Genomic DNA, 24,256 nt, shown 5'->3' with positions numbered 1-24,256 from the left:
TGAGTACACCTTGACAGACATTTATGTAAGTATTAGTTGGGGAATTAGTCACTAAATTAGACATATTTACTAGTACATCTTTATTCCTGTTTATCAGTTCAGGGAAGACTCTCTGTGCAATAGCACCGATATATTCTGTTTGACTTTAAAGATGCTAGTGGCTCTGTCGTGTCAGCAACTTCCTGAATGAAACATGAACATTCACAGAAGAAGGCACTGGATGTACAGTCATGACAAGCTGACGCATGACTTCAAAAATTTAGAACCGTTATGAAGAAAATTTTACATCTTTTTTGTCCAAATATTGCAGAAAGAAATATTTTAGGAAATGAAGAATTGTGCATATTTTGTAATTTTTTTGGTAAATATTATATGTACTTTAATATGCGGAATGCTTCTGTTTGCGCTTTTTAAACAAATAATTAATAGGTATAACACAACAACAACACTATAAACAAAATATTGAAAATTATATCGCTTTATTAAATTAATAACGAGGACAAATTTCTATATAAAATATGGACCTAAATCATTATTAGCTAACTCGTTTAAAAAAAAAAACTCTTTCGTAATCAGTTATTTTTATTTGGATATGATTTGATGAAAAACAGGAACAACATAATAAAATATCAGTCTCTATCACTTGATCAGTGTATATACTTGAGTTTATGCGTCTAAAATGTGTCTCAAATAGGGTGTCTGTCGTACGTCTAAATTGTGTCTCAAATAGGGTGTTTGTCGTACGTCTAAAATGTGTCTCAAATAGGGTGTCTGTCGTACGTCTAAAATGTGTCTCAAATAGGGTGTCTGTCGTACGTTCGTTTCGTTTTTTCTTGCTATGGTTTAAAGTGCATGCATCTCATCAAATCTTGACAAGAAATTTAAATATTGGGACAAGTGAAAAGGTGGGTGGGACAAGTGAATTTCCTGAAGCCACTTGCCCTGGACAAATGGGTGAAAAAAAATTCATATTCAGCTCTGTCTCTGGAATAGTGGTCACCGACCCAATGGTCAACCGTTTATGGAGATAATTATAAAAACAATAACAATAATAAAACAAAATTTAAAAAAAAAACATGTAAGAAAAACAAAATGCATTTATCTCTAAATGTATTCAGGCATGCCACTCATGTCTGCATTCGTAAAGGTGGATTACCATGGTTCAAACCGTATGTTTTGCGAATATTAAGAAAAATATTGCAAATATAAAACAAAATGTTTTGCTTAATAATGGGGCACGGTTGAGACCGTTCTCAAGGGCTTGCAAATATTTGCACATCTATAGGGAATATTCACGATGATAAATTTTTCTTCATGGCAATACTAAGCGAAAATGAACTCCTGATAGAAAGACAACACTTAACACCAATGGACTTCCGTAAGAAACCCAAACGCCGTATAATAACCGCGTATGAAGTAAAACGCAGGAATCAGTCTGGGCTTGTACAAACCCGAAGGTTTCTCATCTCGGCAAGCTGTAGCTTGTTGTCGGTTAGCTTCTAACACTATATAAAGGCCTGCAGTGGAAAATTCAGACACGCCTACATGGGACGGGAAAGTGCACATCTGATTCCGGATCCATTAGTCTATAGCTTGTGACAGCACATCTTTGAGGTACATTACTTGTAGATAATTAGGGATTGGAGGTTATAATTGATGAATAGTACGGATAAGCTGGTGTATTGAGAGTCATTTAGTGTGTATTGACAGCCATTTAGTGTGTATTGAGTATGACCTCATTTATGGCATTCTGAGTATATAACAAACTAAAATCTGTCGCCACAATTGTAGAAAGATTGTATGCGCTTACGTGCTGAATTGCTGTATCTTTCTCTACAAAGGGGTGGGGGGTGTATCACTATAACGTTATGTATTGTACAATTACAAATTTACAAAATTTCTAACCTGTCTATCTTCATGCAAGGTATTTTATTCCATGTTTTATTACATATATCCGTAAACCTATCACGTTATTATCTATGGCGTTGTCAACATATATTAAAACTTTGTTACTTTAAATGATCTTATGACTTCTTGTAATCAAGTCATACAGTAACTCTTTACCTGGGATAATCTCTTTTATATGATTGATTCTTATATTTTGACTAGTACAAAACGTTTGCAAAATTCATACCAAAGATATCTCGTCTGTTTTAAAATATAGTATCTATGTATGTGCTATATATATATATATATATATATATATATATATATATATATATATATATATATATATATATATGCATACAATCATGGATGCATGCATATATGTGTGTGCGTGTGTGTATGCGTGCATGCCTTTTATTTTCGTCTTTAAAGCGAAAAAATAGTCATGTTTCTGTTATTTTTTAAATGCCCGACCATACGTGGTCTTTATTAGTATGTTTACTTAAAATTATATATATATATATATATATATATATATATATATATATATATATATATATATATATATATTACTTTTCGTAACAGGTGTTTTATATTCATTTCAGCGATTTCTTCTTATTCCCACGTTCTTATTGAAACTCCTGGTTACTCGACTTTGAAACAAAGAACTTATTTGAGTAGCCAAAACCTGTATTCCTACGTTTCCTAATATTTATATATGTCTGTGAATTTGAGGTTCGCGCGCGAAAATTTCAAACCTTAACTGATAGACTAGTGTACGTAACGTAAGCGCTGGTCAAAACTCCAATGACTTGATACAAAGCACGGATTTTAAATGACATGTCAGAAAAATTACTCAACAAATCCGACCTTTTTTAAATCGAAAGACGACTTTAAAAAATTAAACCCACAATTTTAATATGCAACCGCGATGCCGTTGCATGAAACTGCGTTACGGTCAACTGTGGTTCATCTGGAGGAAGTCTAATGTGCAAGTTCGAAGGTCTCGCGCGACTAACGTAAAATATGGTTTGATCATGCGAATGTGATAGTGGCGGCACCAGGGGAATTGGGAGGGGGTAATTGCCTTCATGCGCGAGGCTAAGTCCGGGAAGATGTCGGGTGCATTTTTTCAGCTGAAGTTTTTGTAGAATTTCACCTTCGCTTTGGGGGTAGGTGGGGATTAGGGTGCAAAGATGTTGGCAAATGACAAAAGAAAATTTGTTTTGCAAAGTTGGGGCGCCTCTAAAGGACACTGCTCCCAGGCGCCTAGAACCCTCGAGCCGCCACTGAATGTGAAATGCATGTAATCGACCCATCGCAGCTAACCGAAATCCATCGCAGTAAATATCGACTATTCTCTAACACAGGGGTGGGCATACGGCCTGTGACCTAGTTTTATTTGTTTGTATACATAATTGTGTGCTTCATTAATAATCAATTATCCGGCGCGCGTTTTAGAGGGAGTTGCCTATGCCCGCCTTACACTTTTACATGCACCTGTGCCCATATTCTCTGGTATAATTTTGTTTACAGAACTGTTCATGGTAACCAAATAAATATATATCTTTTATTGTGCGCGTTAGTAACCTACAATGGATACACGCATGAGAGATTAGGTGCTTAATAAATGCACACAAACTACTCAACAATCGACTTTCTTTGTATCCAGCTAGTATATCTTAACACTTACTGCAAAGACAGACTATACCGATCAATCGATAATTTTTGTAAAGCCAGCCTTTTTATTATTTTTTTATCGATCCGTTCCTCCTTTTCTTGTTTATATATGCATTACTTTGTTAATAAGAACAGGAACGGCCTTCGCAAACGCGGGGCCCGATTTGTATAATTTTTGCGGGGCCCCCAGGATTTATGCGCGAGGCACCCTGTGAGCACGGCATTTGGAAATAAACTTTTAAACAAATTTTATATGATACTGAACTTAAAATTTTCTTCCATCGCTTTAAAATTACCTTCTCTCTTTAGATGTATTTTTAAACATTACTAACTTTCGAGGACCTGTATGAGCGGGGCCCGAAATCTGTCCAGTCATCATAAGGCCATCCCAGAATAAGAATGATCACGTGTGACTTTGGACCAATACTCAGCGAGGGTTTTGATACTGGAATAACGCATGTAATTTTATTTTTTTTTGGGGGGGGGGATCTCAGGCAACATAGTTGTTGTTCTTTGTTGTAAAATTCATACAGACTGGCAAATGATTAATTGTTTACTGAGAATACAAATGCTCTAGTACAGTGCAGATGATTGCAAACTAAGTGAATAAAACATCGAGAGTTAACAACAAATTATATAAATCTATCACATCAACAAATAATATATTAGTAATAATGACGCTTATTTAAAATGAAACTATTGATATTTAATATTGATTCCTTTCAATGACATATTTGACATTATTTACTTGCTTTTTAATGATCAGTGTGCAAGTCGAAATTTTCATAAAATACCCCGTTTTCTATTTTCAGGTTTGCAAAGAAATATCACAACTTAATTTCATAATTTTCCCTTGGTAGTTTGTCTCTATCACTTGATCACATTTCGCGGCTAAAGAGCAAAATGTCCGTCAACTTACAACGCAAGAACGCTATGAAGCGTCTCGCCTTGGATTTAGAAGAATTACAGACGAACGTGGTCGAGAACGTTTCCGCCGCGCCTCTAGACGAAAATATGTTCGAATGGCACTGCAACTTCCAGCACGATGATATTATTTACCATCTCATTCTCTTCTTTCCGGAAAAGTATCCCTACGATTCTCCGAGCGCAGAGTTTGTACCAGCAGGATTTAGGTACAACAGCGGGGCTACTATGGCGGGAAAGAAGGGCACCAAAGTATGCCTCAATATTTTTGCAGATTTCGCATACGTTCACACAGAATGGAAAGACCAAAAGGGTTTAGGCTGGTCCCCTGGCTACACTGTTCAAACAATCCTTCTGAACGTCGTAGCCTTTCTGGCGGAAACACAAAGCGGCGAATCTTCTTGGATGAAGGACACCGCGGCTCACAACAAGAAACTGTCTGAAAACTTTAAGTGTGATTGTGGACATACGTACAAAAAACCATTTCCACCGCTTACTTTGGACCCAAAGGGCAATAAAGGACCAACTGACAAAGGAAAGAGTAAAGGAGCCGAAGAAGGACATCAAATTATTGATTACATGTCAAAAGTAAAGATGCAGAAAACCAAACCAAAATCAGCAGACAACTTGTACGGTTATGGTCTGGTGGTATCGGGACCAGATCACAGACCTTCTTTGACTACTCCCTGTGAATTCCTAACTTTAGAGTCCTTCAAGGGAATGAAGACAGCGATGGGAAAGGTACATAGCGTGATGAAGGATGAGATAAAATATTTTCTTCCAATGTACATCCATCCAATCCACGGTTCAGAAATCAAAGAGACTTTTGAGAACACTCTGAAAGAAATTGCAGTAATTCTTCCAAAGTGCAACCCAAAGAAAACACCTGTTGAAGAGATGGTGATCAAAGTTATCCCCAACTTGATGAGCGCTACAGTGGTGGAGTTTTCCAAAGGTACACAACACACCAGTGACAACAGCCTCAACGGTTACTTTGCTCTTCATAGACTTTTCTTATGGGCCCTAGAGACCTATCCCGAGATGGAGAAGATAGTGGACAATAAGCTCAAAGTAAGGAACACACACATACTCTCTCTCTCTCTCTCTCTCTCTCTCTCTCTCTCTCTCTCTCTCTCTCTCTCTCCCCGGTGCCCTAGTGGTTAGAGCGTCCGCCTAGGATGCAGCAGGCCGAGTCATCCCAAAGACTTATAAAAACGGTACTAACAGCTGCCTCGCTTGGCGCTCAGCATTAGAATGTTAGTGTTAGGACTGGTGTCAGGATAATGAGACTGGGTGGGACATCATGTCAAATGTTTGCGACATGACGCCTCAGTGCTGGACATCACTATAAACTGTCACACTGCAGACATCGTAGCGATATGACCGAAAAATTGTTAAAGCTACGTTTTAAATCTCTCTCTTTCTCTCTCTCTCTCTCTCTCTCTCTCTGAAACTACGTTTATACTTCTCTTGAGGTGTTTTTTAGGTTCTCAGTCTTCGTCTCCTGCATATTGTGTATAATATGCTGATAAACAACCGTAAAATCGAGAAACATTTTATCTTCATTTTTTATTTTTATGTGTTAGTGTGATTTTACTTCATTTTGAAAGCACAAAACTTTCATGTGTTTAAGTCAGTTTATTTTTACTTCTTCATTTTGGGAAAGCAAGAGTGCCACACCCGTGATCATGTACCACTAACCTCTTAATGCTGAGCGCCTTGCGAGGCAGCTGTTAGTACCATTTTTATAAGTCTCTGGTATGACTCGGCCGGGATTCGAACCCGCGACATCCTTCATCCGAGGCGGACGCTCTAACCACTAGGCCATTGGAGCGGTATGAATGATCGTAGAGTTTCCTTTAACAGTATTAAAACATTAAAATTTGTGGTCCTGAGTTATAATACATTAATCTTTTTCCTAGTGTCTGGTACAGAACAATACATCTGCTATTAACACAGAAGTTGATTGTGTTCTTATCCATCTACATTCGTATAGGAGTTCATTGAAAACGAGGACAAGAGGACGAAAAAGGCATGTCCCCATATCGGAGAGTGGCTGATGCTGTTGTCAGGTTCATGGAAATACAGGTAACTTCCTTTTTTAACTGACTGAAGCCATACAGGCCGTTGAAAATGAGGAATTGCTCTCTTGCTGTTGATAGTTGGATGCTGCAACTCAATTTTTCAATAATTCACCAGGACAAAAGGACATAATCGATATGTATGCTCGAAGACCTGACAGTCAGATTAAGAAAAATGTTCCTTCTAAATTAACTTATTCTGCGATCAGCACTCCAATTTCCCAAGACGATAAGTATGTCCTATTGACGTGACTCCGCGAGATGCAGAGTTTGTGAATTTTATATTTTTTCTTCCGATGGTGGATGTGGTGTCAGCTAAGAAATTTAAGAAATAACGAATTGAAAGAGTTTTCTATTTTAAAAGTTCGAAGTCTGTTAGAGGAATGACAAAGAACGAGTCTAATGCCCGATGGCTTCGATTATCGCAACACCATATCAAATTCGGTGTTTTTCTCCCCCTGACAAACTGGAACAAGATACGCATATAGTTTTGTGTATATACCACTCAATATATAATTGTAGTTTCTTACTAATGTTTTATCTTCAATTAATTAAAAATATAGTCACATTAATCATAATTCCTTCACCTTCCAGACATTGTTGTCCACTCGACGCATGTGTCATAAAGATCGATCTCATGCTGGTTTGAATGATAATTTACTTGCTTCCTAATTTCCACAAAACTGTTTCTGGGCTTTAACGTTTTTATGTCTTATTTTTGTAGATGGCAGAACGCAAGCGATGCTTACCTGTCAGAGAGCTGGCGACGTAACGTCATGTGGTACGTCAAAGAAGACGCTAAGCTGGGTTTTCTCGATACGGATCAGAAATACCGGCTGGAAAACACGCTGATGAGGACAGAGGTCAGCCGAAAACTGCTAGCCTTTCAGGTAAGACAGTTGTATGTCTTTCCTTTCTTAATGTGTAACTAAATGATTCTATATTTTTGTCTGTCTGTCTCTTTGACTATTAGTCTGTTTGTATTTGTCTGTATCATTACCTACTTTTCATGTTAGTTTTTCTCTGTTTTTCTCTTTCTTGCCTTCTCATTTTTTCCGAATATTAGTGTGCTGTAGAACAAAGTTCTTTATTAGTCAATCGTATGTCCGTGCGTCTTATCAGAGTACTTCCTATGCGCTTCCACATACGTTTTCAGTCGGATTATGAGTTTGATTATCCAGTTATTAAATACCTTATGTATTTATTCGCCGGTACGTTGTCATGAAGCAGATGGAGACCTCGGGTAACGGTACGCGATCGGTGGTGTTCGAAAAATGTTGGCATACTTTTAAGGCATACAAATTCAAATGACACAAATATTGTGAGACACGGGTACCAGGACGACCGAACCATTTGCATAGAAAGATAACGCGTTTAAAACTCTCTTGACACTCCGACTGGTTCAAGCTATTTATTGTGTCGGTTCGTTTTCTGCCATCCAAATCTTATTATTTTCTTTTGAGTCGGGGTCGAAAAGTAAATCCATATTTCATCACCTATAAGTATCTCATTCAAACCCATTTTCATATCTGGCGAGTAGGTTTTTGGCGATTTCAACCCTATCTTTCCAATCAGCCATCTACAAATGAGGGATCCATCTTGTATAACCCTTTATGAGCTTTAAGTGAGTCTAAAGTGTATTAAACACAGTATACGAATTATCGAGCATCTTCATCTGTTGCGTCCTTCACAGCAGCCACTTCCGGATCACTAATCGCAGGCAACGGTCTTCCAGAACGTGGGTCGTCTTCCATGGATTCGCAACCATCTTTAACGTGATGAAACCACCTCAGAATTGTATGATATGACAGAGAGTTACATCCGTAAACTTAATCGTGTTTGACTGTTTGATATTGGTCAAAGAGGAGCCTAAGAGCGTCCAGATTTTAAAGTATCCACTTTCCTCGGTACCGCTCCGGTGACCTAAGTGGTTAGAGTGGCCGCCTCGGATGCCGGAGATCGCGGGTTCGAACCCCGGCCGATTCATACTAAAAACTTATAAAATAGGTACTACGAGCTGCGTCGCTAGGCGCTCAGCATTAAGAGATTAGTGCTAAGATACTGATCGGCCTGGTGTCAGGATAATGTGAACGGATGGAACATGACGCCGCATGTCTGCGGCATGATGCCCCAGTGCTAGACATCACTATAAGCTGCAACACTGCAGACAATCGTAGCGATATGACTGAAAAATTGTTAAAAGCTACGTTAAAAATCCAAATCACACACACGCACACACACTTCCTCTCAGACGTTTACCACTTTTACGTCATACGCACATGTCATGCGTGCTGCACTTGTAGCTGCATATCAAGAGCGTTCTTTTTCTGTCTTTCTGCCAGAAATGTATGTACCGGTTTATTGAAACAATAAGGTTATAACAAAATAATCAGAACTTACGTGCACCCACGTATGCTTGACTATCCCAGTTGGTAGGTTAGCTGAATTGTTATTCCCTCTGTTTGACTATCTTTCTGTCGATAGACTGATCACTGTTAACAATCTGTCTGTATGTAGATTGGTCGAGGTATTATTTCTTCTGTTTGACTAGCACTATGTCGGAAGTTTGGTCGAGTTATTATTCCTTCTGTTTGACTTTGTCTAGGTAGATTGGTCGAGTATTATTATTCACTCTGTTTGTCCATCTCTCTCTTGGTAGATTGGTCGAGTTATTATTCACTCCGAATGTCTCTCTGTTGGTAGATTGATTGAGTTATTATTCACTCTGTTTGTCCATCTCTCTCTTGGTAGATTGGTTGAGTTGTTATTCACTCCGAATGTCTCTCTGTTGGTAGATTGATTGAGTTATTATTCACTCTGTTTGTCCATCTCTCTCTTGGCAGATTGGTCGAGTTGTTATTCACTCCGAATGTCTCTCTGTTGGTAGATTGATTGAGTTATTATTCACTCTGTTTGTCTGCATGGCTCATGCTCATTAAATAAAGTGGTTTATATTTTTATTCCATCATAATCTGACATGACATACTTTTCTTTTCGTAACTCTGTACTTGTTCTCTTCCGTTTCCTTGTTCTAATTATGTAATTATTTACTTTAAACTAATATTTGAAACATAAATCTAGTCAAATGAATTCAATGAACAAGACGGTTTGCTTTGGATGTAGAAGTAAATTTGACCGGATATCTTGTTTTAACCATCACTATATGAGCTGTTCCTAACCCCTTACCCTTATATATATATATATATATATATATATATATATATATATATATATATATATATGACACTCGTCTCTTAACTTTTTGACACTTCTTTGTCTGTTTTATAATCTCTGCTACTTACTCGGTAACTCGATAAATCCGTATGTGATGGTGTGCCGTAAAGCAGGATTGATTTTCGGTAGCTGTTACACTTTTTACCAGGTACTTTTCCTGGATATTGCCATGCCTAATGGGAAAAGCCGGAAGGAGTTAATTCAGCGTTACGATGACAACCTAGGATTTCCCACCCCAGAAATGGTGGCCGAGATGAAAAACTCGGTCGACCGAATAAAGAATATGAAGACCTACGCCGACTGGTATAGCGTAAGTATCTGTACCATTTTTCTATCCATTAAAAACCAAGAAATAAAGTAACATTTTTACAAAGGAATTTAATCTTAAAAGATCATTTTCTTAAGTTTCTTTTGCGTTTGAAGATACGTGTGCTTTCAAACATACAGTCGACTGAATTACTTGTTCTAACAATGTATGAACAAGATATTTAAAAAAAAATTTAACACTAGAATCGTGGCCGTGGGTTGCAAGGAACATTACCTAATTCAGCTTGATAGGTCTGTTTTTCTGGGTGGTAAATATAACTGATAGCAGTTAATGTTGCTTGTTGAATACTGACGTGCCACGCTAAAAAAGATCAGTATGCTAAATTATGCAAAATCTGTCATAGTGGTGAATTTAGAATGGTTAGGGGTGGAATCCTGTGTTCAGTCGAAATTCGATTCAAGATAATCCACTTGTTCGCAAACCCATCCACCTCACCCCCGCATGCACACGAAAGAAAATACAACGGAGATGGCATTTTTAGCCAAAAGGGCCCAACCCGAATCTGATTAAAATCGGATCTCCAGTCCTACGTGAAGATCTTACAGCACACGCTTAGGGGTCTTGTTCTTGTAACCTGTGATATTACCATAATCATTAATTTTATCAGCCAATCAGACGAAGTCTTATATCTTTGCGTTTGCGAGACTGAGCAGTATGGCTGAAGAGAATCAATGCGTGCCGAACGTTTTGATTCGCTTTCATATTTCTGAAAGCTGCATTTCCATTGGCTAATTCAAATGTTACCAGAACATGACCCCTAAACGGTCGCTGTCAGATCTTCACGTAGGACAACGAAGATCTGATTTTCATCAAATTGCGGTCCACACGTATCCCAACATCAAATATAGACCAAGTTTGCTCATTCTCAGAATAAATTTTGTTTTTACTGTCTGGCTCTTAATATCCTATTCCGAGACAGAACATATGTTGATCTGTGGAACAGTAGGACGTCTGCCAGCGTTACTTTCTTTCCATATTACTCGTTTTGTCAGCCTCTCTAGCCGAATTCAGAATACATATATATATATATATATATATATATATATATATATATATATATATATATATATATATATATATATATCCTTGTAAAACCTGGCGTCTGCGTTCTTCTTCCGAGGATAAGTTAGATGGCAGAAAATGTCATATAGAGACAAACTCACGCTGGTTTAGAAGGATAGCTATTTGGAGGAAAAATTGATGTTTAGGCTGACCATGTATATTATATTTTGAACCTTAAATGGAGGTAAGCCATTGAAAACTTCTACAATAATTTTTGCTGTCAGAAGCCGTACTTTTTCGCACAATATTTGTGTGCAAGACACTCTTTTTCGAAATAGGATAGTAATAGTCGACTAGAAAAAAAGTTCTTCCGAGACCAAGCAAGCTCGGTCCAAATTTACTTCTGTAGAAATAAAAATCATTGAATCGCCTCTGCGACAGACGAAGTTGTGGCATCATATGACTTCATAGGTACATAAAATCCAAGCAGCCCCAAAGTAAACAACGTGATAGATTCTGGACGAGTTTGTTGTTCCAAACTCCTGTATATGTTTTGCTCTAGCGTGTTCCAGACTAGCCTATTATTCGAAACTCCTGTATCTGACTCCATCTGACACTTTCAGAACTAGACTTATTCCTAATTACTTTATTTAATTAGTTCCGACAGGTTCTTGACTAGACTTGTATTACTAACTCTTGTGTCAGATTATTCGTGACAGATTTATTTCTGAATGGATCTGGTCAAGACGGTTATTTCAAACACATTTGTCTGGTCACTTCTGACATAGTCTGGACTAGACTGGTCACTTCTGACATAGTCTGGACTAGACTGTAAGGCCAAACTTCTGTATCTGATTATTTCTGACGAAATCTGGACTTAACTGTTGATAAAAAAAATCCAGACAGGTTCTGAACTAGTCTAGTATTCCCAACTCCTTTATCCAGTTATTTGTGGAAGGTTCTAAACCTGACTGTTAATCCAACCACCTGTATCTGGTTACATACGACTCTTGTATCGAGTTAATTCTAAGAGGTCTTGACGCGACTGGAATTCTAAAACTCGTGTATCTGGTTTGTTCTAACAGGTACTGGACTAGTTTGTCATTCCAAACTGATCTAGATCGTGCGTTCTGACTGCTTGCAAACTGGACTGTTATTTGAGACTCGTGTATCTCATTTTTTCTCACTCGTTCTGGACTTGACTGCCACTTATAGCTGCTGTATCTGGTTAGTTGTAGTAGGTTTTAGAATAGACTGGTATTACAGACTTGTATCAGGTTATTTTTTTACAGGCTATATCCGACCGATTCTGGACAATACTTTTATTTCAAATACATATTTCTGATTACTAATGCCACATTCGTCAATACAAACTTCAGCTTCTCGTTAGATCTAACAGGTTGTAAACTTGACTGTGATTCCAAACTTCTGTACCTGCCTAAATTCTGACGGGTTCCGGACTAAGCTATTGTTCCAGAATCCTGCACCTGTTTAAGTTCTGCCACATTTTGGACATCACTGGTATTCCAGACTTCCGGTATCTGGTTACTTGAGACAGGTTTTGGACTGGTCTGTAATTCAGACTTCCGTTTCGGGTCAGTTCTGACAGGTTCTAGATTAGTGTGTTATTCTAAATTCCGCTCTCTGGTTCGTTGTGGCCTGTTCTGGACTCAACTGTGGATCAAAACTCCGGTTAGATTATTTCTAACATATTTATTTCCGTCAGGTTCAGAACTTGACAGTTATTCGAAAACTGTATCTGGTGTGTTCAGACAGATTCTGGACGAAATCGTTATTCCAAACTCGTATATCTGATTAGCACTGTCTGGTTATGTGATATCTTTTTTTTATTCCAAAGCCTTGTATCTAGTTAGTTCTTTCAGTTTCCTGACTAATTATTGCCAGACTAGACTGGTACCCCCAACTCGTATAACAGAATAGTTCTTACAGGTTATTGACTTGACTGGTAGCCCCAACTCGTATACCTGAATAGTTCTTACAGGTAATTGACTAGACTAATACTCCGAACTCGTGTATCTGGTTATTTCTGTCAGGTTCTGAAGCTGAAACCTTTGTCAAACGATGAGATATTTAACCAGTTGGTGAAGGCATTGGAGTATGCCATCAAGACTGATGGCTACCACTGGTCATTTTGGAAAGGAGCTGGTGGATGGACGGAGGTACTCAAGAGATATCCGAAAGAAAAGAAGGGCGCGAAGGCGGATAAAGACGATGGAGGCGAGGGCTCGAGTGGAAAAGGTGAGAAATTATTTTAATGAATAAAATTTACTTTTTATGGAAGAATAAGATGATGTTGAACAATAAGCAAATTTACTGGATCGATTGAATAAACAATAGATACTGTCAGAACAACATCGTACCGGAAAACACAGATAGGAAGCGGAATAAGATGACAGATATTTAGTTTCTTGTTCTCTTTGCAAAAATAGATATTATAAAAACTCATGGACAATTACTATAAATGAAACTGTCATTCAGATCTTTGTATCACTTCGCGAAGGATAGATGCGTGTTGGCATATCGGACAAGCAGTGCAGCCGATCCTTAATAATAATAATAAGAAGAAGAAGAAGAAGAAGAAAAAGAAGAAGAAGCAGAAGAAATGCTCTGCTTCACAATTTACAAAAATGGCAAGAAAGATAAACTTTGACCATTTTCTTCTTATAGCAAGCGAGGTAACTGCTAAATTAAAAAATCATCATTGGTAATTATAAACATCGTCATAAAAATGGCGGCAAAGACGCACGGGTTTCAACAAATTTAATAGTTTATTCTGCTTAAGTGTGTAACAGAAGCTTTTTTCTAATCGAACATTCTGTAAAATCTAATATTGGATCTAAACTTCCCAGACAAATTTTATTTTTTGTGTAAGCACCTTAAGTCAAAATGGATGCATGCGAAATTCCAAGTGTGTCGAGCACTTGCTGGTACAAAAAGTTTATATTTTTACATTTTACTTTGCATACGAATATCAGATTCACTCTTTATGTAACAAAAAGGATAGGTCAACATTCAGACTGAATTAAAGAAAGAAAAATAGTACTGATTTCATGTAAGAACTGGCAAAATAAAATGTGATCCCTAATTCAGGTAAAGGAAAGAAGAAGTCAGAGGGAGAATCTGACAAAGCACACGCTAAAGGAAAAGGTAGAGGAAAGAAGGCGGCGGTAGAGGAGGAGAAAGACGATGAAGTGGAGGAGGAGGAGAAAGTTAAGCCAGTAAGGGGTAGAGGAAATGCGAAGAAGGTATCGGTAAAAGTTGAGGAGGTCGAGAAAGAGGTCAAACCAGCAAGAGGAAGAGGAAGAGGAAAGAGGGGAGCAGCAGCAATGAAAGTTGAGGAAGAAAAAGAAGAGGAAGAAGTTAAACCAGCGAAGGGAAGGGGAAGAGGAAAGAGAAAGGCAGAGGAAGCGTTCGGTGCTGCATCAGCCAAGGCTGGAAAAGGCGGAAAGAGAAAGCGTTAGCCTGTTTGTAATCTGTATATGGTCCATAGTGTTAACATATTTGTGGGTTTATTTGTGGTGAGTCCTGCAGATGAATGTATCGATAGGTTTTATCTTCTTGAAAAGAAAATACGTACATGTTTATGCTACAGTCAGCTGTACATGTGCCATCAACGTAAGATGTTCTCTTTTGAGCATTTCAAATTTAGCAGTGGTCCACTGAAAAGTGACGCGTACTCTAGCTTACATTTTGATCTCCTTTTAAATCTTTTTAGCAGTAGCGTTTAGATCACTACAGAGCTTGGTTAACCCGAACGTAAATCGTCATTTTTTTTATTTATTTATCCGAGCTGACGTCATGTCCCATTCTGAACTGGCCAATTAAATAATTCATCCAAAAACGCGAACAAGCTATTTTTAAATAATGTTATATCCTCTGCCAGCTAGTTCAAACGATTGAGGTTACAAAACCAGATACTTGCTTATCATGATAGTTGTTGTTGTTGTAGTGTTTAACGCCATTTTTCAGAACCCTCTGAAAGAACCACCAACCCACGAGAAGCTACTGGCATGCTTTCTCACATACCGACATTGGCTGAATCCGAGACTCGAACCCACGCAGGCAGAGGTGAGATGGCAGTCATCCGTAACGGATAGCGTTTTAGACCACTCGGCTACTCGGGATCCCTATCATGATAGTAAGGGACTTGACCTAGGACCATATTTTTGGACATAGTTTCAGGTGTAATGCCACCTAATGTTTGCTATTACTTTATAAAGGTGAGACTTGTATGACTTTTTAAGTCACGGTGATCAGTTCGATCTGGGAAGTAACATAGATGATGTTATCTATGAGGTAAAATTTCTGGGTTTTTTTTAAAAATATATTTTATTTTTTTAAATTTACTTTCAGTGGTGAAAAAATAGCCAAGTCTTTTCCCTGTATAGAATTCATAAGAGAGGAATAGAGTATAGGACCCGTTCTCTGTATTCTACTTCATGAATATCACCATAGTGCAATGTTTGTCTTGCCTGCAAGGCATTATCAAGACATGAATACCACTTTTTTTAGGCGGCGGTGTCGTTGGTGTAGACACCAGTGTAAAGGTTCTGACCTTTTGTGACATCCGTGCTTACTATGCGTCTTGACATGACGTGAATATCACATTATGACAGCATCCATATGACGTCACTTATTACTTAACTATCATTTGATGGTACCCGACCAAAATCTGATATGCCAGTATCATAGGCGGGTAACAAGAAAATTATGTCTCCCGATTAGTTAGTAACATCATTCACACAACAGTGATGTCATTTCACAAAAGGCTAGTTTACAAACTCTCCTGGACTGCAATGACTGGTTTCTAACTCCACATCGGCGCAGTACATCATGGGAAAAATGTACAGCGACTCCGTACTTTACTAAGATGGAGGGTGATAATTATTGCAGATTTACGAAGTGTGACGCATTTGTCAGCGGAAGTGAGACGCAGTTGTCAGCCGAAGTGTATCGTAGCCTATGAACTCTAGAAGAGGCTGGTCGCAGAATGATGTAGTTGTAATTTCTGTCTTTTTCATTAAAAATGAAAAAGAAATATTCTTATACAAGTTTAATAACTGCAACTGCAGTCTTGTTAAAGAAAATGATGAAGACAACGAAAAGTGTACGAGACAAAGGGAAATTTTCACAGATTTACAACATGCCTTGAATGGGTCATGTAGACTTTTGTGTTTTTGGAAAACCGATGTATTCAAAACAATTATGTTGTGCTGAAAAAGAATTCACCGCTTAATTTATTTATTTATTCTTATTTTAGATAGCAGAGTCTATGGTCTTTAACACGTGCAACTGTGCTGAATTTTTATATACTCATTCCACTATTATTTTACGAACATTTGGTGAGATTGTACTTTTTCTGTACTTTTGTGTGTAATGATCCTTCAAAACAATTATGTTGTGCTAAAAAAGAATTCACCGCTTAATTTATTTATTTATTCTTATTTTAGATAGCAGAGTCTATGGTCTTTAACACGTGCAACTGTGCTGAATTTTTATATACTCATTCCACTATTATTTTACGAACATTTGGTGAGATTGTACTTTTTCTGTACTTTTGTGTGTAATGATCCTTATATTGAGATAGATATTTAAGTAAGAGAATCGCAAGAAAACGCATACCAATCTCTAAATTTGGTAGTGACTTTAGATTTCCTGGACTCTGAATGATTACAATTTTTTTTAAATTCTGTAGTCCCGTATTCTATCGTTTCGAAGCATTTGCAGTTAGCTCAGCTTAAACGATTGTGATCCATTGCAGACTCGAAAACGCGATGTGTCTCATTACGAAGGGTACTTCTCAACAACAAGGTCACAGCGACATTGTTTTCACGCATAGTAGGCGAAACAGCATTCTGCAAAATTCTTGTTCTATTCTAGCGAAGCTTAAGTTTATTGACTTGATATGTAGTACGCAGTGTAAACTGAACTATTAAACGTGTGTGCCTAGCATTGATAGGGTATGAGAAAATAGTTTAGTAATATTATAGTTTCTTTTGTTTTTGGCGAATCGCAGAACTGCTATTTTAACACACTGTTATAGTTATCATTTTAATTTTTAATCGATTTCAAGTGGACAATAAATGTGCTTTTATTTTAAAGGTTTGTCAGATAAATGAATAGTATTTATGAGCATTCCGATAAAGTTCGTGGCATTACATGGGTCTTTTCTGTATTTTTTAAAAATAGTTTTATTTCAGATTTTTGTGAATAAATAAACGCATATAAAAGGTTTTGTGTTTGTTACATTTGATAGAAGTGGGAGAAATTTTCGTTGTTTCCTAATATTATTTGCAAACAAGAGCTCTAGGGACCGGATACGATAAAGTGTGGCCTGTATTCGTAAAAGCTGAGACATCGTTTCTGCATTCCCAGTGTCCAACTTCCAGTGTCAGTACAAACATCAAGGACATACATCTATTAAATCAGGGCTATTGCATTTTAGAAATTTGATGACGTGATGAATTTAAACCACAACATCTTTAATAAATTTTGAAAAAAACAATATACAGTGTCTTTATTAAAATTATGTTTTGGAGACTAGAGTGCTGCGTGGGCTACAGCGTTTATATAAAGTACAGAGCTTAAAGGAGACAAAAAGTGCAAAGCCTACATACTATGAGACTTACAATGTTTTGTACTTTGAGTGTATTCCTCGAAGGTACTACTGTACTTTGAGTGTATTCCTCGAAGGTACTGTACTTTGAGTGTATTCCTCGAAGGTACTGTACTTTGAGTGTATTCCTCGAAGGTAATGTACCTAGTTATCCGCTGTGAATATGGTTTTTTAGGTCGACCTACATTACGTGCGGGTTTATCTTCCAATTTCAGTTATTTGGGCTTCGTTCGCCCAATAGTAAAGTTTGGAGATATAGATGGACTGTACATGGTTAACATGATCCATGTGTGTGTGTGTGTGTGTGTGTGTGTGTGATGGGATTTTTAACATAGCTTTAACAATTTTTCAGTCATGTCGCTACGATGTCTGCATTGTGGCAGTTTATAGTGATGTCTAGCACTGAGGCATCAGGCCGCAGACATGTTGGGTCATCTTCCATCCATTCACATTATCCTGACACCTGGCCGACTTTTCCTAACGCTAACATCTTAATGCTGAGCGTCAAGCGAGGGAGCTGCTAGTACCATTTTATAAGTGTTTCGTACGACTTGACCGGGGTTCGAACCTGCTACCTCCCGCATCCGAGGAGGACGCTCTAACCAGTTAGGCCACCGGAGCGGTTGTTGTATGGGCAGCGAAAACCGTTCAGGAAATGAACGAAGTCCCCAATTCATTTAAATGGTGAAATGTTCATTCTGATCGATTCTAATTTAGTATTGTTTTTTTCTTTTCTCGCTTTCATATAATTAAGGGACGAATGTATATTAATACTAACAAAAAGGACACAAAATTTACCTTCATTTTATGGTCTGAACTGATATATTCGGTACGTGCTGAGACTAAAAATGTGTCTAAGAATAGAAAAATTGTTTGTAGCATTACTTCCTTCAAAATTCATCTAATGGTTCATTAATAAAACTTATTATTTATGAAAATAATTAGACCTATAGTTATTCATGAGATTTAGTATTTAAAAAATTGCTTTGTGTGTACTGGAGTTGGTGGGGATGGGGATAAAACGGAAGCAACAATAAGTTCAAATCACTGCAGGACATGCCGGACGGGTAAAAGCAGTTGTATACTTGCAAATTTAAATTTCTGGTCGTTGGTTGTAGACCTACTTTTTAAGCATGTTCATTCTATTTTCTCTCGTAACAGTTGAGAACTTTGATCACGTCTGATAATACCTTAAAGAGAGGGGAGAGAAAAATTGAACACCTGTAATTTTTATTATAATTATTATTGTAATATCTGATTTACATTTAATATTCTCTGCGTAAAGTGGCCGATATACCGGCATTCACAATAAGTGCACGGGTTACTATGCAATAAATTACTATAGTCCCTTTTAAATGTATCCGTGGTACTACTGCATTCAACAAATTAAAACTGCATCTAAACTAAACATGAGAGTAATCCGAAATGCTCATTCAACCGCGAAATGAAACGAGCGCAAACAAAATCTCGCTACTTATGTAAATATTGCATTCATTGATTCCCGGGACTAATGCTGAGACTAGGGATATACAGCCGATGCTATATTTTACACCTGCATAGAAAACCAAGTTTCTATTGAAGAAAGCCGAAGTAAACCAGTTGACACGCATAATTTTCATAAGTCCAATGAAAAAAATCCAAAACCGTATGTCTGTAAAAAAAAAGGCTTATATTTCCATTTTAAAGATTCACTATTAGAGAACTAGACGTAAATATATTCCTTCTTGAAGAAGGAACCGCGGTGACTTAGTGGTTAGTAAGCCGGACCACCGACTAAAAGAATGCGTGTTTGAATCCTGTCCAGCCCACGCAGGGTCCCATGGTGGTCTAGAAACTATATATATATATATATATATATATATATATATATATATATATATATATATATATATATATATATATATATATATATATATATGTTTGTGTGTGTGTGTGTGTGTGTGTGTATGTGTGTGACGATGATTATGATAATTACATTTTAGTATGTCATGGTTGTACTGCACTATTTAATATTAATCTTCTGTTTTAGTGTTGTATCACACACCAAGGGGGTAGAGGTTTTTGCCGTAGTGCGCAAAGATATTATCTTTTTTAATTTTGTTGTTTAAATTCTCCCGTATAAAAATGAGTTCGCAAATAAATTACGATGTTCGCACATATACATGCATACATACACACACACACACACATATACACATACATACATACAAACGTGCATGAAAAATGCATGTTTATGAACCCATCAATTACTGTATTAATCCATATAACCCTCGTACATTTAAACATGAAAACGAATGACCATAGTACAACCCAAACGTTTTGCGAGTGTTACGAAATGTATTACGAATATTTCCAAATGATCTGCTTATATTCGGACAAGGGTTACGAGTATTGAGAAATATATTGCGAATATTCACAAATGTTCTGACAAGAGATGTGAAATGTGTGCAAGAACCTTGCCAACATTGGCAAAAGATTGCGAATATTCATGATGAAGATTTTTTTTTTTCTTTGTTCACGAAACATAGCGCCAATGGGCTTCTGTAGGAAGCTAAGACTACTTCTATAAAGTGTTTCCTTGTATGAAATACAAACACGGGAATCGGTCTGGGCTTGTATTAACTTGAAGACTAGTCCCCAAATCGAGCAAGATCCATCTTGTTATTCTGTCATCAAATACCGTATTTATGATAAAATGATTGAGAGACGATAACAAGAAATATAATTTGAAATATGCGGGTGAGAACACGTATAAAATTAATATACTGCAACATGTGTGAGGAACGTTATTCTTTGATAATTAGGGTGAGGAAGATATAATTGAAGAATAATATTGTTTAGGTGATGTATGGAGAGTCTGTAAGCGTGACCTAATTAATAATAAATGAGTGGGAATTGCAAGTATAATATATGGAACCAAATACAGTGCAAACAGGTTGTCAAAGAATGCATGTATTTACATGCCGAATTCAGAATGAAACTTTAATGTAGACGAGACGCTAGTTTAACTGTGTGCTTTTCTCCATTGCTAGAAGAAGTTTGTTTTTAACTTTTTTATTCCGTGTTTTGTTACAGGCAGCTAGGAAATTATTGCAGGCATTTCGATGGAGTTATCGCCATTTATTGAATAATTACTTTTTATAATAAAATCTAATAACTTATTGGAATCCAATCGATAAAATAAATATTTTGGTAATTCTTGTCCTCGTATCAGCTAATATGGCCGTCTGCTGGTATGTTTGACAAGTATAGAAAACTGTGCAATAATGATATCAAAATTGGATATTTAGAATTATCTATTTATTTAGCAAGTTACATGTATGTATGTATGTATGTATGTATGTATGCATGCATATATGTATGTTTGTATGTTATTAATCCATACCGGGGCCGATCAAGAGTTTATTTATGAGATTTCTTGGTTTGAAATTAGATTTGTTGATTTTTCAGAATGGTTTCTTCGATATTTACTTTGGACTTAAAACGAAAAGATGTGATTTTAGACCAAGGCAGGACTTCTTCTAAATTCCGGTGGGATATTGCTAATATGATACGTGGCTTTAGAACACCTGTTTATTTAAATGAGGAAGAATGGAATTATTTGAGTAGTTAAACCCTTATTGATCAGCGTTTGTTACTTTTACCTGCGTGGTCAGTAGCATATGTAATGACAAATGAAATCTGTGGACAAAGTGTCCAGCCTTGACTGAGAGACGGACGAATGTAATCAAACGTCTTGACACAGAGCACAGAGTCAAAAGTGAAAAAGCGAGGAAAATTATCCGGTAATTGTCCGATGAACCAATCTCCTCCCACCTTGATAACAGTAACAAAAACAAAACCTCGCCTGATCGATTTATTCAATAAAAAAAATTTATCAAACAGTTTTAAACGAACGATCTGACAGGAAAAAAGGACATCCATAATTAAATTTCTTGAGAATGTCTGCCATCAGAAATGGGGGGGGGGGGCATCGTCAGACAATTCAAATTTACATAGCTGATCATGTGCATTAAAAACACAAAAAAGACTTTATCTCAAGAACACTCAGACGAAATACACAGAGGGAAAGAGAACTGAAATATAAACTAAGCAGCACGTGAAAGTTAAGGAGTGGGTCGATTGTAAGACCTCAACTAAAATAACTAAATTGCACTGTTGGGTTTGATGATCTTGAGCAGTGCTGTCCAACCTTTTTGACACCATGGGCCTACGAAAAATGTTTTTCTTGAAGCCGAGGGCCGCAGCAGAAAACAAACTGAAAAGCAACGACTATATTGCTGCTCAAGCTCTGACGGGCCATTTAAAATCAGCCCGCGGGTTGGACAGCATTGATCTAGAGGTGCATGCTTCAAAACTTGGTGGCAGCGGCGGGATACTTATTTTGTAAGTAGCTGCAAACTCTGAAGAATGTTATGGAAAAGTGAAAATGGCACCATTAAAAATAGCATCTTATATAAATAACGGACAGGAAAAAATATTACACAGAAATTCAGCAAATGGAGCAAAATAACGAAAATAGTGCAAGACCGACTCCAAGAATTGAACATAAATTGACACCATCAAAACCCCGCCAAGGAAATCCCACACAAACCCCACCAAGAAAAGATTTTCTAAAGAAAGTAAACTAAAAGTGCCGCTTGTAACACCCAAACACATGACTGTACCAAATCAGTAATGGACTTTGAAGCGTATCTGATTACATTTGCTAAATAAACAAGTGAACTCTAGCAGAGAAGTGATTTTATCTGGCAAGGAGTCTCAGTAGCCGGGAGCCGGGTCCAACAAAACTACTGGAATCTCAAACCTCAGATTACAAAAAGCTCATTCAGTGATTCTTTTGCGCCAAAGAACCAAATACAAATCAACAAAATACAACTGAAAAGCTACTAAGTGAACATAAAACACATCCAGAACTGGTACAAACTATGGTACGTGTCTTGACTCCCATGTCGTACCCCAAGAAGAATTGCTGGAAACACTGTTTTGAAATCGCAATTTATCGATTCGTTAGCGAACGTAAAAAAAATTATGTTAAGAATACAACAGGTGCGTCTTGAAACCCTTGACTAATGAAGTCGGTTGCAAACACCGCTAATTTGAAGTCTGTTTTGAAAATTAGTATTCACTACGAATTTAGTTAAGTATCTGCAGTTGAACTCATTTTATCATCACTGTTTATAGTAGTAGAAAAATACCGTCTGTCTGTCTGTCTTTCGGTATCTTTCTGCAGCTGAATTTTACAAACAACTATCGATATTTGTGATGCTGCGAATACTCTTTGCATAACCCGTATGTGAATATCATAATCATAAATACATCCTGCGAGGTCACGACCTGGCACACATATATCGCTCATGAAATGCAGATAGAACTATGGAACGCCAGAGCTGTCTTAAGATGAGAATATTTATTATATGCTGTGCTTTTGTACTTATATGATGTGCAAACTTCATGATATGCTGTACATTTGTGCTTATATGATGTGCAAACTTCATTATATGCTGTGCATTTGTACTTATATAATGTGCAAACTTCTTTATATGCTGTGCAAACTTCATAATATTCTGTGCTTTTGTACTTATATGATGTGCAAACTTCATTATATGCTGTGCATTTGTACTGATATGATGTGCAAACTTCATTATATGCTTTGCTTTTGTACTTACATGATGTGCAAACTTCATTATATGATGTGCATTTGTACTTATACGATGTACAAACTTCTTTATATGCTGTGCAAACTTCATTATATGCTGTGCTTTTGTACTTATATGATGTGCAAACTTCTTTATATGCTGTGCAAACTTCATTATATGCTGTGCTTTCTTCCTTATATGATGTGCAAACTTCTTTATATGATGTGCAAACTTCAGCATATGCTGTGCTTTCTTCTTTATATAATGTGCAAACTTCTTTATACGAAACTTCATTATAATGAGATGGCCGATAGCTGCCGCCAGAATACAACATCAAAGTAACATGAATCTGTCATCAACTTGTTATTAGCAAGTGTGAATTTCATTCATGTCAAAACTAATTGCTTTTAGACTCCCAGCTAACTGTCCAGCTAGAATGCCCCAATTTCAGCTTCCTGTGTTTGAAAGCTAGCTTTAAATATGGGGGTTCAATATTGTATTGTGCATAATAGATTATAGGTGATATTTTCTACCAAAATAAGATTAGCTGACTGTTATTGTGATGTGTTTGATTGACAGGCACTCCAAATACATTGTCTGAATAGTGTTGTGATTTCTTTTTTTACAAGAATACTTAGCTTTATCTTGAAATATAATCAAGAATTCCAAGAGGAAGAAATGGTAAGAATTCTATATTATTTGTATTCAGTTATTTTGTAATATCACATATTCAGTGTATCACATACCTACACATACTAATGTGAGCCTCAGTTTGATATATATATATATAATTGTAGAAATTACATAGCTTTATACCACAGTAAAAAAATTCTGTTTATAGTAT

At 36.9% G+C, this 24,256-nt stretch overlaps 1 protein-coding gene across 2 annotated transcripts; it reads left to right on the top strand.

Moving 5' to 3' along the window:
• Positions 1 to 1,465: 1,465 nt before the first annotated feature.
• LOC149781058 (uncharacterized) lies at positions 1,466 to 17,389 on the top strand. Of its 2 annotated transcripts, none has more exons than XM_089938195.1 (7): positions 1,466 to 1,614; positions 4,380 to 5,562; positions 6,488 to 6,579; positions 7,297 to 7,462; positions 9,955 to 10,116; positions 13,191 to 13,395; positions 14,248 to 17,389. In XM_089938195.1, the coding sequence occupies exons 2-7, from the start codon at positions 4,471 to 4,473 to the stop codon at positions 14,616 to 14,618; spliced, it is 2,088 nt and encodes a 695-aa protein (XP_089794321.1). In that variant the 5' UTR covers positions 1,466 to 1,614; positions 4,380 to 4,470; the 3' UTR covers positions 14,619 to 17,389. The 2 variants fall into 2 exon arrangements, with proteins under 2 accessions (XP_089794321.1, XP_089794322.1); XM_089938196.1 differs by having other exon boundaries at positions 1,471 to 1,614; positions 4,428 to 5,562.
• Positions 17,390 to 24,256: the final 6,867 nt, after the last annotated feature.

The sequence above is a fragment of the Sinohyriopsis cumingii genome, chromosome 16 (genome assembly GCF_028554795.1).
Source record: "Sinohyriopsis cumingii isolate HCF-2022 chromosome 16, ASM2855479v2, whole genome shotgun sequence".
Taxonomy (NCBI): Eukaryota; Metazoa; Mollusca; class Bivalvia; order Unionida; family Unionidae; genus Sinohyriopsis; species Sinohyriopsis cumingii.
The sequence above is the reverse complement of the archived record's forward strand: the minus strand, read 5'-3'. Positions and strand labels throughout refer to the sequence as shown.